Below are 14,110 nucleotides of genomic sequence, written 5' to 3' on the forward strand. Positions count from 1 at the left end.
TGTACTCTGACATCTCCTCAAATGATCGTGTCTTCGCTTCACATCTCGTGGCCTGATTCCTTTCCTCTTACCCTTTCGTTGGCCTGACTCCCTTCCTCCTACCCAGTCTGATTCGTCTGCCTTTTCCTGACTCCCTCCCAGGCCGCCCCTTCCCCTGGCCTCTCTTCATACCTTGGCCGTTAGTCTTGCTTGATGCCTCTGCATGTCTCACTTTGGTTTCTGTTCCCCCTTATTCTTTTTCTTTCACTTTCCCCCGCCCACCCGTCGTTTTTAACAGTGTCATCATGACTTACAGTGTGGGAACATGGTGCTCGCTGTCTCCCACATTACATAGCTGCCCCTGGATTTCATGTGACCAGCATTCCTTCCCCGAAACCCTGGGGCAAGATAGAAGCTCCCTCAGTGCCAGATGCCAGAGCCTAGGTCTCATCGCGAGTCCTGCTTCCTGCCCACCTCAGGAAGCAGGGGCAAGGCAGAAGATGGAGGCCAGGGCCACAGAGATCACCACAGACCTCGTGTCAGATTCTCTGGGACAGTGTGAGCTGGGTGTGACCCAATGCACCACTCACAACAGCTTTACTCTGTGAAAGCGAGAAACGGGGAGGGTCCTCGTAAAGGAATGGCAGGGGCTGCGGGGAAGAGGTGGGGTGGCACATATGACCGAGGCCAGGGAGGTTTCTAGTGCTGACATGACTTGTCCTCCTCATCCACTCACTTGAAACACGAGAACTTGATGAATAACAGGGTCCCAGTCATAAGCAGAAAGAGCTCTTCCCTTTTTCTTCCGTCCGCCTCACACATGTCGCTTGTGCAATCTGTTCTTATGTGAAGGTCTGCAAAGTTGTCCAAGTGGAGGATGGCCTGGGGTGTCTTAAACGCACATCTGTTCCTGGAGGGTCAAACATCAGCCAGGGCAGCTGGAACAACCTGGACTGTCAGAGTAGAAGGGGACGGGGGATGTCAAGGCTGCTGGGAATACAGCTTTCTAGCACTCGGTTTCAGAGAGCAAGAAATGGAGTTCTGATTACAAACATGCAAACCGGATTTGGTCAAACACTCTCCCTGTGAGGCAGCTGCCCTTTGAGGCTGTGGACCAGAGTGGAAATAAAGCTCCTGTCTGACAAAGGATAGGTTTCCTTTACCCTTTCTGCTGACCATTCCGCTTCCTGCGGGTTTGCTGCATTGACCCTTGGGCAGCAGCTCTGGGGGTGCTTGCTACAGCAGAGTGAAAGTGATTGCCAGCCTGAGCTCTGCAGGCTGACTTGGGCTCTGCAGCACGTTTTTCCCTTGCTTATTTTCTGCTGCTGTTTGTGAGTCAAGCTCAAGGGCCACGTTTAACAGACTGGTTGAGGAAAGGAGTGAGCCAGGTCTCTTGACATCTTCTCAAGTCTCAGAAAGGAAGTGCAGACCTCATCCAGTGCCCTCTCCTTTCCTCTTCAAGTGCAGGTGGTTAAAGCCCACCTGAAAGAGTTTGACTGTGTTCCCCCAGAAAACATGTGTTGGAAACTTAATCCTCAATGCAACAGAGTTAGAGGGTGGGGCTTGATGAGAGATGATCAGGCCATGAGGGCAGAATGAATGGATTAATACCATTATCGCAGGAGTAGGTTGGTTATAAAAAGGGTGTTTGGCCCCCTTTTACTCTCTTGCTCTCGAGCTCTCTCTCGCTCTCTTGCTCTGTCACCCTTTTGCTCTCTTGCTATGGGATGATGCAGTCACCAGGTGCCAGCTCCTCAGTCTTGGACTTCCCAGCCTCTGGAACTGTGAGCCAAGACATTTCTGTTGATTGCAAATCACCCAGTCTGTGGTATTCTACTGTTACAGCACAAAATGGACTAAGACACTGCCCCTGGGTGCATCCCACGCATGACACAGGCAGGAAAGCAAAGATAGTTAAACTCAGGATGGGCATTTGTATTCGGAGGTTTTTTTTTTTTTTTTGGCATTTTCCCACGTTGCCTAGCATACAGCACTGAGAATGCATTTTAAGATTTACAGACAGTTTTGACAGTTAAATAAGGCATGACCAAGGTAAAGGGAAAAGATTGTGGGCATTTTGTTAAACAGGACCAAGGAATGCATTTTTTTCAAACACTATTTTTAAAGGACTCTTTTTGTAGAAGCTCAGCTTTATTTGGTATCAGCCAAATGTACCAATCTCCTGTGTCTGATTTGAGAACAAAATGCATGCTGTTACCTATATCAAGTATCTCAGATACCTTTTCCAACCAATTTTGAAAGTTCACAGAACTGGTCTTCCTGAGTCCTTTGGCCTTAGACTTGTAGATACACTGATGATCCATTGGTGTGCAAGAAGAAAATACCTTAACTTCTATTTCTATCTGTGTTTCAACCTAAAAAATAAGGAAATTAAGCTTTACTATCATTACTAATAGTAATAAATATGATTAATGTTATATGTATCACAAGTTACACATATAAAATGTATTAATAAATATAAATATGATGGGGATGCAGGCCCAATTTAAAAAATAAGATTGTATGATAAAAAATGTTTGATGGGGGTATGGTGGCTCATGCCTGTAATCCAGCACTTTGGGAGGCTGAGGCAGGAGGATCACTTGAGCCCAGGGGTTTGAGACCAGGCTGGGCAACATAGCAAGACCCCAAGACTACAGGCATGCACCTGTAGTCCCAGCTACATAGGAGGCTGAGGTGGGAGGATCTCTTGAGCCCAGGAAATTGGGGCTGCAGTGAGCTCTGTTTTGTGACACTGTGTTCCAGCCTGGGCAACAGAGCAAGATACTGTTTTTTTTTTTTTTTGAGACGGAGTTTCCCTCTTGTTACCCAGGCTGGAGTGCAATGGCGCGATCTCGGCTCACTGCAACCTCCGCCTCCCGGGTTCAGGCAATTCTCCTGCCCCAGCCTCCTGAGTCGCTGGGATTACAGGCACACGCCACCATGCCCAGCTAATTTTTTTTTTTGTATTTTTAGAGGAGATGGGGTTTCACCATGTTGACCAGGATGGTCTCGATCTCTTGATCTCGTGATCCACCCGCCTCGGCCTCCCACAGTGCTGGGATTACAGGCTTGAGCCACCGCGCCCGGCCTGACACTGTTTTAAAAAATAAAATGTTCGCTGGAACTTCTGCTGCTAGCCAATATGAAGCCATGGAGACTAAATTTACCTTCCTGCCTGAAACAACACCCCCCCCACACACACATACACACACACAAACACACACACCAGACAAAATATGCAAAACACACACACACACACACACACACACACACACACACACACACACACACCCCGCAGACAAAATATGTGAAACAGCAGTTTCCAAGACACTGGCCATCAGGCAATGAAGAGAAGTGATCCCTAGAATCAGGAAACAGTGAAGTGGCCCTACGACTGTCCCAGCTTACTCCACTGATGTCACACTGTTTAACAGTTATATATGTCTTTTTTTCTTAATTTGAATTTTTACTAGATTGTGAACTCCTTGAGGACAGTGACCACATCTCATTCATGGTGCCTCCCCAGGACCTAGCACAGAAGTTGCTGAATATGCATTTGTTGAGTGAATAACTGAAGCTCTCCAGGGAAGCCTCAGAATGGTAAGATCATAGATGAGCAGATGTTGGAGCCCAAATGCACATTAGAGGTCATCTAGCCCAGTTTCCTCATTCTCCTGATGAGGAAATTGAGGTCCCAAACAGTGCTATGACTGGCCCAAAGTCTCATGGCCCCTTAGTGGTGGAGTTGGTGGGAGTATTCCTCCCTATAAAGCCACCCTGGAATTAAGCAAATTGGTAAATTGCTGCGGCTCACAAAGCAGGGGCCTCATAGAGTTCTAGAGGCCAGGGTGGTATGTTTAGGAACACAAAGATAGGTACCAAGAATCACTGTGGGCAAAGCCACCCAGAGGTGAAGATATAGCTAGACTCTGCTCAGTTCTAGAAAAATTCTGAAAGGGCCTCCCAGGTTGAGCAGAGAGACTGCAAGAGTCCTTGGGCTCTGGATAAAGACAAACCTCCTCACCTGGAAACTCCAGAAGACTCTCAGCCTGCTCCAGGCCACCCTGAGAGTGATTACAGGGCTCCATGGCCCATCCTCAGCCCATCACCACCTCCCAGAATAGCCCTGCAGGCCCTGCCTCTCTCCTGGGAGTTGGGGGAAGGTGGACCCACAAAGAGCAGCCCCACACTGTACTCTACCCTGCTGCCCAACTGCGTGGCCTGTGTTCCAGAATCCCACATGGAGAAGATCCAGTCAGTCCCTAGACATTGCTGGTTCATTAGTGGAGCACCTTCAGGTCACAAGACGTGTCCTGGCATAGAAGGACCTTCCAGGTCAGGATGCAAGGAGCTCCTGACACTGTCCTCATGAGGTTGGAACAAAAGCCTGGGGTTGGCTGTGACTGCTCTCAGAGGTTTGATGCGTCGTAAGGCAGCCTGGGCTACATCACTTCTCTGCCAGGGTTTGTCCTGGCTTCTGCTGGAATGTGGAAGCTGGCATCAAATCCCTTCCCTTTGAGCGTCTCCTCAGTTCAAATCACTGCTCACTTCTTAAGTGCTTGACAAAGTAGCCCACCTTTCTAAACACCTTGCGGAGAGCTGGAAAGTTCTAGGACACGTCAACAGCTGCCCAATATTGTCTTGAGAGTTTTTAGACTTGATCCAGGCCCAGGCAGGAGATGCACTTACACCTGCCTACAGATTCCTACAACCATCACCCAAAGTACATCTATGGGATCTTTGGGATGGGAGCAAATGCTTGGCTCTTGTTTCAAAGCTATAAAAGTAGCCTTACCATTTGGTTAAGTTTTCAACAGTGACACTGGGCTTTGTCTAACAAAATGATGATGGGATGAAAGTGAATGGTGAATTACATGTGACTTGGGGAAACTTCCTCACCTGGAAGCCTCAAAAAAGTTCCTCCAGGAAGGAATCTAGCAGGAGATTATGTCGCACAAAGGGGTCTCCTAAACAAGAATTGCTGTTTGATTTACACACAGTTTAGATGTGAATCTCCTGAGGCCCAGGGCTCAGCTCGGGAAGGGATCTCTGAACAAGCCTGACCGAGGGATGGGCCACACAGGCTACTCTGCACCTGTGTTGTGTTCTTCCCCAGCAGCGAATGGTTAATTCAGGTTACAGGTGAAGCCACAGTGCAGAGCCCTGGAAAAGGAAGAGGCATATTCCTGGCAGCCAGTGACTGCAAAGTGTTTTCTATGCGCTAATTAGACTGAGCAGTGGTAGAGTTATTGTTAGTCTCCATTTTATAGATCAGGAAACAAAGGCAGTGAGAGGCCAAGTAAGGTGTCTGTAGTCACAGGGTGAGTCAGCAGCTAACTTCTTGCCCCCTGGGCTAGCACTTGGCTCCGCCTTGGGCTCTGTGGTCTCTTGGAAAATGTTTCCTGGTTTATCAATAGCCAAGAGGTCTTGGCAATACATTCTTCTGGGGAATCTCACCCTCACTGTGGCCCGGCAGCCAAAGCCCCTGCCTTCCTCATTCTCCCTCCACGCCACCTTGTGGACTTCCTGCAGGCCGCACAGCTCCTGCCATCCTCCTGTAGACGCATCGCAGCAGGATCCCCCACTCACTCCAGCACGTCCACTGAGGTGGCCCCCTCTGCTGAGGGCCTCAGCCATGCCAGCACCTTCCCCACACTGCCGATCAGAATGACAGCCCTGACGCGGGGCTTCCAGCTGAGTCTCCTTCCCTGCTGCTCTGCTACCCTTGCCAGTCTCTGGTTCCTTCAGTGTCATCACTCCCCTCTACTCCCTGCACTTCTCATCCACTCCCTGAACCCCCTTCCTCATCACCATTTTTTCACTGGGAAAACTCACCCTTCCATACCGTCAAGTCACCTTCAGAAATTCCAGGACCCTCCCAACTTTCCAAGAACTCCTAAGCTTTCCCTTCTCTTGGACATCTTTCTAGACTCATTAAAGAACACAGTGGCCTCCCCAGCTACCATTTGTTTAAAAGTAGATTTGTCCTCAGCTCACCAGTGCCTCACATTTATATTTAAAGCTATGTGGTGGGCAGGATTCTAAGATGGACCCAGGGTTTCCTGCATCCCCCTTTGTGTATACACCCTAGAAATACCATGGATTTTATTCCCATGATTAGGTGCTGTTTTATGACATGGGTGACCTTAAGAAAGAAAGATGATCCCAATGGGCCTGATTCCATGATAATGAGGACTTTAGTCTTATGACCACAGAGAGCTGAATTGTATCAACAGGAAAAAGCTCAAAGTGGATTATTTTCTCGTCACCTCCAGATAAGAGCTCAGTGAGGCCAACACCTAGATTTCAACCTTGTGATGCCCTAAGCAGAGGACCCAGCCATACAGTTTCAGACTTGTCACTTAAAGAGCTGTGAACTAATAAGTGGGTATTATATGAAGCCAGTAAGTTGCTGGTAATTTGCAATATAGCAGAAAAGGAACATAGGTAAATATTTAATTGTGTTGAAGTTTTGGGTTTTTCCATGTTGATTCTGGTACCAGGGTCTCAGATAAGGGGCTGCAGCTACGCTAGTATGGACTGCTATCCTGCAGACTCCTAGCAGAAGGGGCTGGCTGCCTGGTTCACTCTGAATATGATATAGCAGCAAGCAAAGGTGAATGTTGACCTTCCTGCCCTCAGGGGCTTCTAATCAGGTAGTTAGACCAGCACATAAAGAGCCTAATACAAAGGGCAGAACAGAACCTGAGTAAAAATCAAAAGAAGGGAGCTGGGCAAGGTGGCTCATTCCTAGCGCTTTACGAGGCCAAGGTGGGCAGATTGCTTGAGCCCAGGAGTTTGAGACCAGCCTCGGTGACATAGCAAGACCCCATCTCTACAAAAATTAAAAATTGGCTGGGCATGGTAGCACACACCTATAGTACCAGCTACTTGGGAACCTGAGGTGGGAGGATCACTTGAACCTGGAAGCCAAGGCTGCAGTGAGCCATGATTGCACAGCCTGGGTGACAGAGTGAGACCCTGTCTCAAAAAAAAAGTCAAAAGAAAGGAAATCATATCCAACTGGTGAAATAAAAAACTTCACAGAATAATTGGTATTTGACATAAACCTTGAAGTCTGAGTAGGGTCTTACTGAGGGATGAAGGTAGGAAAATAAGAGCAAGTTAGGCAGTGTGCTGCTCGATTGCACAGGCTGTGGGACATTGGATACATAAGGGATAGCATGAGTTAGGGTGAAAACATCTTCTGGGGCCACGGTGTGAGGGCTATTGAATCATAGGGTTACTTGGCAAAGAATGAAGGGCCCCAGAGAGTTTGGAGGCTGGGGCAGGATAGAATCAGGGTGAACTGAATGTGTGGGATGGATTAAAGGCAGGTAGAAGAGGATTATTCAGACCATGAGAGTAGAATAGGCAAAAATTAATCAGCACCTGCACCGTGGCTCTGACGGTAGAGACAAGAAAAGGAGGCAAATGTCACAGTCACTGGGGACTATAGAACTTTGAGCAACAGGATAAACATAGCATCTAGCACAGGCCCATTGATTGGTCCAGCCTCCCTTCACAATTGAAGATGTGTACTGTGTCTGCTGATTCCAATCATCCATGCCAAGTACTGTCAAAAAGGCAAGAGTTGCTGCATGGGCAGAGGTAGAATAACTGTGATACATTGCTGAAAACTACAGGATCTGAAGGGAGAGAAATGGGACTGAATAGCAGCTGCAGGGTCTTCAGGAAAGAATGACCTTGTCATTGTTTTGCTTACTGGTGGCAAATTTTAAAAAGACAAGGAGTCTGCTCATTTCTCCTCTAAACCACCAGTAAAACTTCACTTTTTCCCAGTACACACACACACACACACACACACACAACAGCTATAGCCTGTTGGCTCCAGCTCAAATGACTTTCACAATGACAAACAGAGAAACAGTTATTCCTGCAAATGCTCGGTTGACTTGTTCTTGAAGACAACCTGGTAGCCATAAAATAGTCCTTTGGGCTATTCCTTAGACACTGGCTTCCTTTGCCTCCCTCCCTGACTGACTGCCCAAGCTATGATTGTTCTGTCCTAATCAGGATTTTATAGGGCAAGAGGCATACAACATCGTCTTTGTTCAACTACCACCAGACCAGTCAAGGGCAGACTAGGCCAACAGGGCTGTTCCTCCTTCCCCTTCGGTTCTGGGTAAGCACACATCTTCCACCCTTACTTTAAAGGCAGACAATTTGTTTTTATCATTTGCCAACACAGCTGAGGATGATTATTAATTAATCAAAAACACTGACTTTTAACTTCCCACGCTCTCTCCAGAGATGCTCCAGTGACAGCTTGCATCTGGACTTCAGAGCGGTTTAGATAGAAGTGGGCACCATGCAGCAAAGACTTGTTTTTTTTCGGGCTCTTTTTCAAACACAACTCTAGCTTAATCCCATTTAGCCAGTAAACTCGATTTTAAGGTGGTCTCATTTTGTGGGGTTTCTGTTGGTCTTTTTATACAACTTCCTTTGAAACCAGAAATGCTGTGTCAGGATTTCACAAAAAGGAAAATAAGTTCAGAGCACATTTTCTGTTCATCAAAAGCTTGAACCAAAGCACAGCAACAGTATGTTTCCATGAATAATGAGGCACCATTGTCTTCCTCTGCTTGTGAGCTTATGTTCTGCTGTTACCCTCCAAATTCAAGATCTCAGCAGTGCATACCTAACAGTTTCTGAGAGCATGTTTGAAATGCTAAATTTGAAAAAGCTCAACAAAGGATTATCCGATTCAGTTGGCTATAGTTTAGGCAACTGAATTTTCTCCTTCTTCCAAAGATGGCACGGCCGGGCAGTCATCCCCAGCTCTGCACTCATCTTTGTGGCCATACAGTAGTTCCCAGCGCAAAAAGGGGAGGCAGAAGACAGCTCACCACAAGGTACACTTCAAAGCTGAATGGCTACTCTCTAAAGTGAGATGGGGGCCAGGTGTGGTGGCTCACGCCTGTAATCCCAGCACTTTGGGAGGCTGAGGCAGGTGGTTTACCTGAGATCAGGAGCTTGAGACCAGCCTGCCAATACAGCGAAATCCCGTCTCTACTAAAATTACAAAATAAAAAATAAAACCAAATTAGCCAGGCATGGTTGTGCACGCCTGTAGTCCCAGCCACTTGGGAGGCTGAGGCAGGAGAATCGCTAGAACATGGGAGGTGGAGGTTGCAGTGAGCCGAGATCACACCACTGTACTCCAGCCTGGGCAACAGAATGAGACTCTGTCTCAAAAAAAAAAAAAAAATGTGATAGGGCATTTGGGGCTGGCTTCACCACTTGGCAGAGGCTAGAATAAAAAATCCACTGCCATGAGGGGCTGCACGTGCTGATGAAAGAGTTAAGCAAAACCAAACTTAGGAGGAAAGTGCACTTTCCTTCCATTTAACAAGGGCCTCATCTTCAGAACCTCAGGAACCTGGAAGGGGTATGTCGTCTCCTAAATGCAGGGATCTGAACTTTGGAAAAGGGTGCTGTGAAATGTGGAGCAAGGCCACAAGGCATTGTCACGCTTTGGCGTCCCGTTTCTCTTCCCTATCTTTCAGTGATGTATGTTCTCAGAGCCCTCCATCTTCCTCCAACTCCCAGAGCTATTTAGCTAGTGCTCAAGCATCCAGGCTTCTGTCTCTTCTCTTTGCCCTCCTGCCACCTGTCTTTTCTTCCTTGTCATTGCTCATTAGCCTTCTCTACTGGAGGTGTGGAAGGGAAGTAAAAGGAGATAAAAACTCTGCTTGTCACAGTCCATTTGCCTCTTGTCAACAGCTCTGGTAAAAGGCCAAAGAGGAAGCTATTGGCCAAGATAAGAGTTGAGATAAGGGTTGGGGATTATCGGTAAAATTCATTTATTCATGGTTACCCTCCCAGTCACCTGAGGATAATGGGGAGTTATCTTTATCATGCATTTTTGTAGGAAGTTAAGAGCAAAATTCAGTCGTTTCTAAGAGCTGGTCAAAATAACTCCATGAGATAAAACAAGCATAGTTGCCTTATACCCAGGTGACATAAAGCTGCTGTTAGCAGCTCCAAACAGCTAAGTATCTACTCCATTGTTTAACTCCCTGAAGCGAAAGGTCTCTGGAAATGGAGAATCTCCTCTCTCTAGTCAGTTAGGGAAAGAATTTAACTCATTCTTGGGTTAATAGGTGTCCTTGGACAGCTCTGCATTTCTTCTGAATGCGTGGGAAGAAGAAAATTGAACAGATAAGTGAGGGTCTTTGATTATAAGTAATACAAAACAACTGAAATTACTTGAAGCCAGAAAGGTCAATTATAAGAGACCCAGCAGGTGGCTCTCCTGGGACCAAGGGTGAAAGGAGGCCTGGAAGGCTTTTCGGGCTTTTTCTCCACACCTGCTTTTTTAAAAAATCTATCCATCCTATTCAGTCCTCTCATTCATATACCAGCAACCCCCTTAACCCCATCCTCTTCTTCCCCTCCATATACAGCATAAGAGCCAGAGGCCCAAATTTCCACTTTTACAGGGTCAAGCACAAAGAAACAGGTGATTCTTTTTGGAGTTTAAAATCCTCAAGATAGTGCATCTGATTGGTCCACCTTGAGTCAAGTATCCATCTGCCTCTGGTCCAATCAGCTCTGACGGGAGTGCCGGACAGAGGCAGAGACATGGCTGCTTGGTCCCTTAGGTGGTGCTAAGAACAAGTGGCCCGGGATGTGGTAGGATCACTTCAGGCTCCTTAATCCAACAAAAGAAAAGACACTTCGTACCTGTTCCCCTCTTGCTCACAATCTGGAAGCACAACCTGCACATGTAGGGAGACAGGCAATTAAAACTATTTAGTGTCGATTACTGTGAGAGAAAAACCCTGATTAGAATGAACTCATAGGGAAACACATTCTATTTTGTGGAATGAAGTGTTGCCAGATTCTAGAATCACAAAGCCAGTGGAGATCCTTGAACAAACAAACAAACAAAAGAACTCTTAGGAAACACACTGAAATGGCCCATCTTTAGTAGAATAGGTCAATACATTTAGAATATGCATAAAATGGAACCCACAGCGCAGCAGTGAAAATGAAGGCATTACAGCTACACAGTTCAGTATGGATCTCCAAAGTATAATGATGCATGAAAAGGCAGGTCACAGAAAAACACATACCAGATGATTTTACTAAAACATGCAAAATTAGACAATATACTACTGCAGCATACATATATATGATATAGCTATAAAGAAAACAAAGGAGTGGCTGGGCGCAGTGGCTCACGCCTGTAATCCCAGCACTTTGGGAGGCCGAGCCGGGCGGATCACCTGAGGTTGGTAGTTCAAGACCAGCCTGGGCAACATGGCAAAACCCCCCTCTACTAAAAATACAAAAGTTAGCCGGGCGTGGTGGCGCATGCCTGTAATCCCAGCTACTTGGGAAGCTGAGGCAGGAGAATCGCTTGAACCTGGGAGGCGGAGGTGGCAGTGAGCCGAGATCATGCGACTGCACTCCAGCCTGGGTGACAATTCGAGACTCTGTCTCAAAAAAAAAAGAAAGAAGAAAAGGAAAATAATAGTATAATAGACGAAATTGAGGATAGTGCTTACATGTGAGGTAGGGAAGGGAAAGGTGATCAGAAAGGGGTAAACACCTTCAAACATGTTGTAAAGGTCTATTTCTTAAGCTGAGTGGTGGATTTGGTGGCATTAATTTTTTGTTATTAAATCTATGCTTAGGTATTCTTTTTGTTTATATGATATATTCTGTAATTTAAAAAAAATAAGTGATTGCTATTAAGCAAGAGTTCAGTCTAATGAAACTATTTCTCTTTCCTGGGTGATAGCTTGTTATGCTGGCTTGGTCAGGGATAATAGTGAGTAATTCTGTTTGTCAAATGATTTTCTGGTTTGTGTCCACCTAACAATAATTGTGACAAGGAAAGTTCCCAGAGCGGCCTGGCAGCGCTGCGGGCAGAAGAATGCCTGAGGTCTAACCATGCTTTTTTTCGGGTCCTTTGGCCTGATTTAAGCTGCAGCCAGTATTCAGCTCTACTCCTATCTCAAACATCCAACCATCTCCACCCAAGAAGGTTGACTAACAGCTCAGCAGGTTCTTCAAAACATGATTACACTGTCTGGCACTTTCTTAAAAGGTTAAACAGAGAACTGCCATGTGACCCAGCAATTCCAGCCCCACATGTATGTCCAAAAGAATTGACAGCAGAGACTCGGACAGACTCTTGTACACCATTGATCATGGAAGCATTATTCACAACAGCCAAAAGATGGAAGCAACCTGTATTAGCCTGTTTTCACGCTGCTGATAAAGACATACCTGAGACTGGGTAATTTATGAAGAAAAAGAGGCTTAATGGACTCACTGTTCCACGTGGCTGGGGAGGCCTCACAATCATGGCGGAAGACAAAAAGCACGTCTTATGTGGCGGCAGATAAGAGACAATGAGAGTCAAGCCAAAGGGGAAGCCCCTTATAAAACCATGAGCCCTCATGAGACCTATTCATTACTACAAGAACAGTATGGGGGAAACCACCCCCATGATTCAATTATCTCCCACCGGATCCCTCCCACAATACCTGGGAATTATGGAAACTACAATTCAAGATGACATCTGGGTGGGGACACAGCCGAACCATATCATTCTGCTCCTGGCCCCTCCCAAGTCTCATGTTCTCACATTTTAAAACCAGTGATGCCTTCCCAACAGTACCCCAAAGTCTTAACTCATTTCAGCATTAACTCAAAAGTCCAAAGTCTCATCTGAGACAAGGCAAGTCCCTTCCACCTATGAGCCTATAAAATCGAAAGGAAGTTAGTTATTTCCTAGATACAATGCAAGTATAGGCATTGGGTAAATACATCCACTCCAAATGGGAGAAGTTGGCCAAACAAAGGGGCTAAAGGCCCCATGCAAATCCAAAATCCAGCAGGGCAGTCAAATCTTAAAGCTCCAAAATGATCACGTTTGACTCCGTGTCTCACATCCAGGTCACACTGATGCCACCGCCTGTTACCCAGTTCCAAAGTTGCTTTCACATTTTTGGGCTATCTTTACAGCAGTGCTCCACTCTACAGGTACCAATTTCCTGTATTAGTCTGTTTTTATGCTGCTGATAAAGACATAACTGGGCCAGGCACGGTGGTTTATGCCTGTAATCCCAGCACTTTGGGAGGCTGAGGAAGGTGGATCATGAGGTCAAAAGATCGAGACCATCCTGGCCAACATTGGTGAAACCCCATCTCTACTAAAAATACAAAAATTAAAAATTAGCTGGATGTGGTGGAGCATGCTTGTAGTCCCAGCTACTTGGGAGGCTGAGGCAGGAGAATTGCTTGAACCCAGGAGGCAGAGGTTGCAGTGAGCTGAGATCGTGCTACTGCACTCCAGCCTGGTGACAGAGCAAGACTCTTGTCTCAAAAAAACAAAAAAAAAAACAAAGTATACCTGAGACTGAGTAATTTATAAAGAAAAAGAAACTTAATGAATTTGCAGTTCCACATGGCTGGGGAGGCCTCACAATCATGGCAGAAGGCAAAAGGCATGCTTTACATGGTGGCAGTTAAGATAGAATAAAACTCCTCAGATCTCATGAGACTTATTCACTACCATGAGAACAGTATTGGGGAAATCACCCCCATGACTCAGTTATCTCCCACCGGATCCCTCCCATAACACGTGGGAATTATGGAAGCTACAATTCAAGATGAGATCTGGGTGGGGACACATCCAAACCGTATCACAACCCAAGTGACCATTAACAGATGAATGGAGATACACAAAATTTGGTATATTCATACAGTGCAGTATTATCCACCTATAAAAAAGAATAGAATTCTGATATATGCTACAACATGGATAGATTTTGGAAGCATATGCTTAGTGAAATAAGTCAGACACAAAAGGACAGATACTGTATGATTTCACTTATATAAGGTACCCGGAATAGGCAAATTCATACAGACAGAAAGTATAACAGAGACAGAAAGTAGAATGGGTTACCAAGGGATAGTGGGACGGGGAAGGGAGGGTTATTGTTGAATATGCGCAGAGTTTTTGTTGGAGATAATGAAAAAGTTTTGGTTGTAGTATGATAGTTGCACAGCATTGTGATATATATTTTATTTATTTATTTATTTATGCATTTTGAGATGGAGTCTCACTCTGTTGCCCAGGCTGGAA

General features: G+C 46.0%; 1 protein-coding gene across 3 annotated transcripts in view; it reads left to right on the forward strand.

Moving 5' to 3' along the window:
- Positions 1–14,110, forward strand: part of ATG5 (autophagy related 5) — a 179,585-nt gene that overhangs the window by 141,384 nt on the left and 24,091 nt on the right. For all 3 annotated transcript variants that reach the window (XR_004267922.1, XR_004267923.1, XM_032275141.1), the window contains one exon: positions 3,456–3,582. Coding sequence is in view for 1 of the 3 variants with exons in the window: in XM_032275141.1 (XP_032131032.1) it covers positions 3,456–3,553 (98 nt within the window). In the remaining 2 variants the exon portion in view is untranslated. The remainder of the gene's footprint in view (positions 1–3,455; positions 3,583–14,110) is intronic.

This window comes from Sapajus apella, unplaced genomic scaffold, assembly GCF_009761245.1.
Source record: "Sapajus apella isolate SASKATOON/1434 unplaced genomic scaffold, GSC_monkey_1.0 scaffold6, whole genome shotgun sequence".
Lineage (NCBI taxonomy): Eukaryota > Metazoa > Chordata > Mammalia > Primates > Cebidae > Sapajus > Sapajus apella.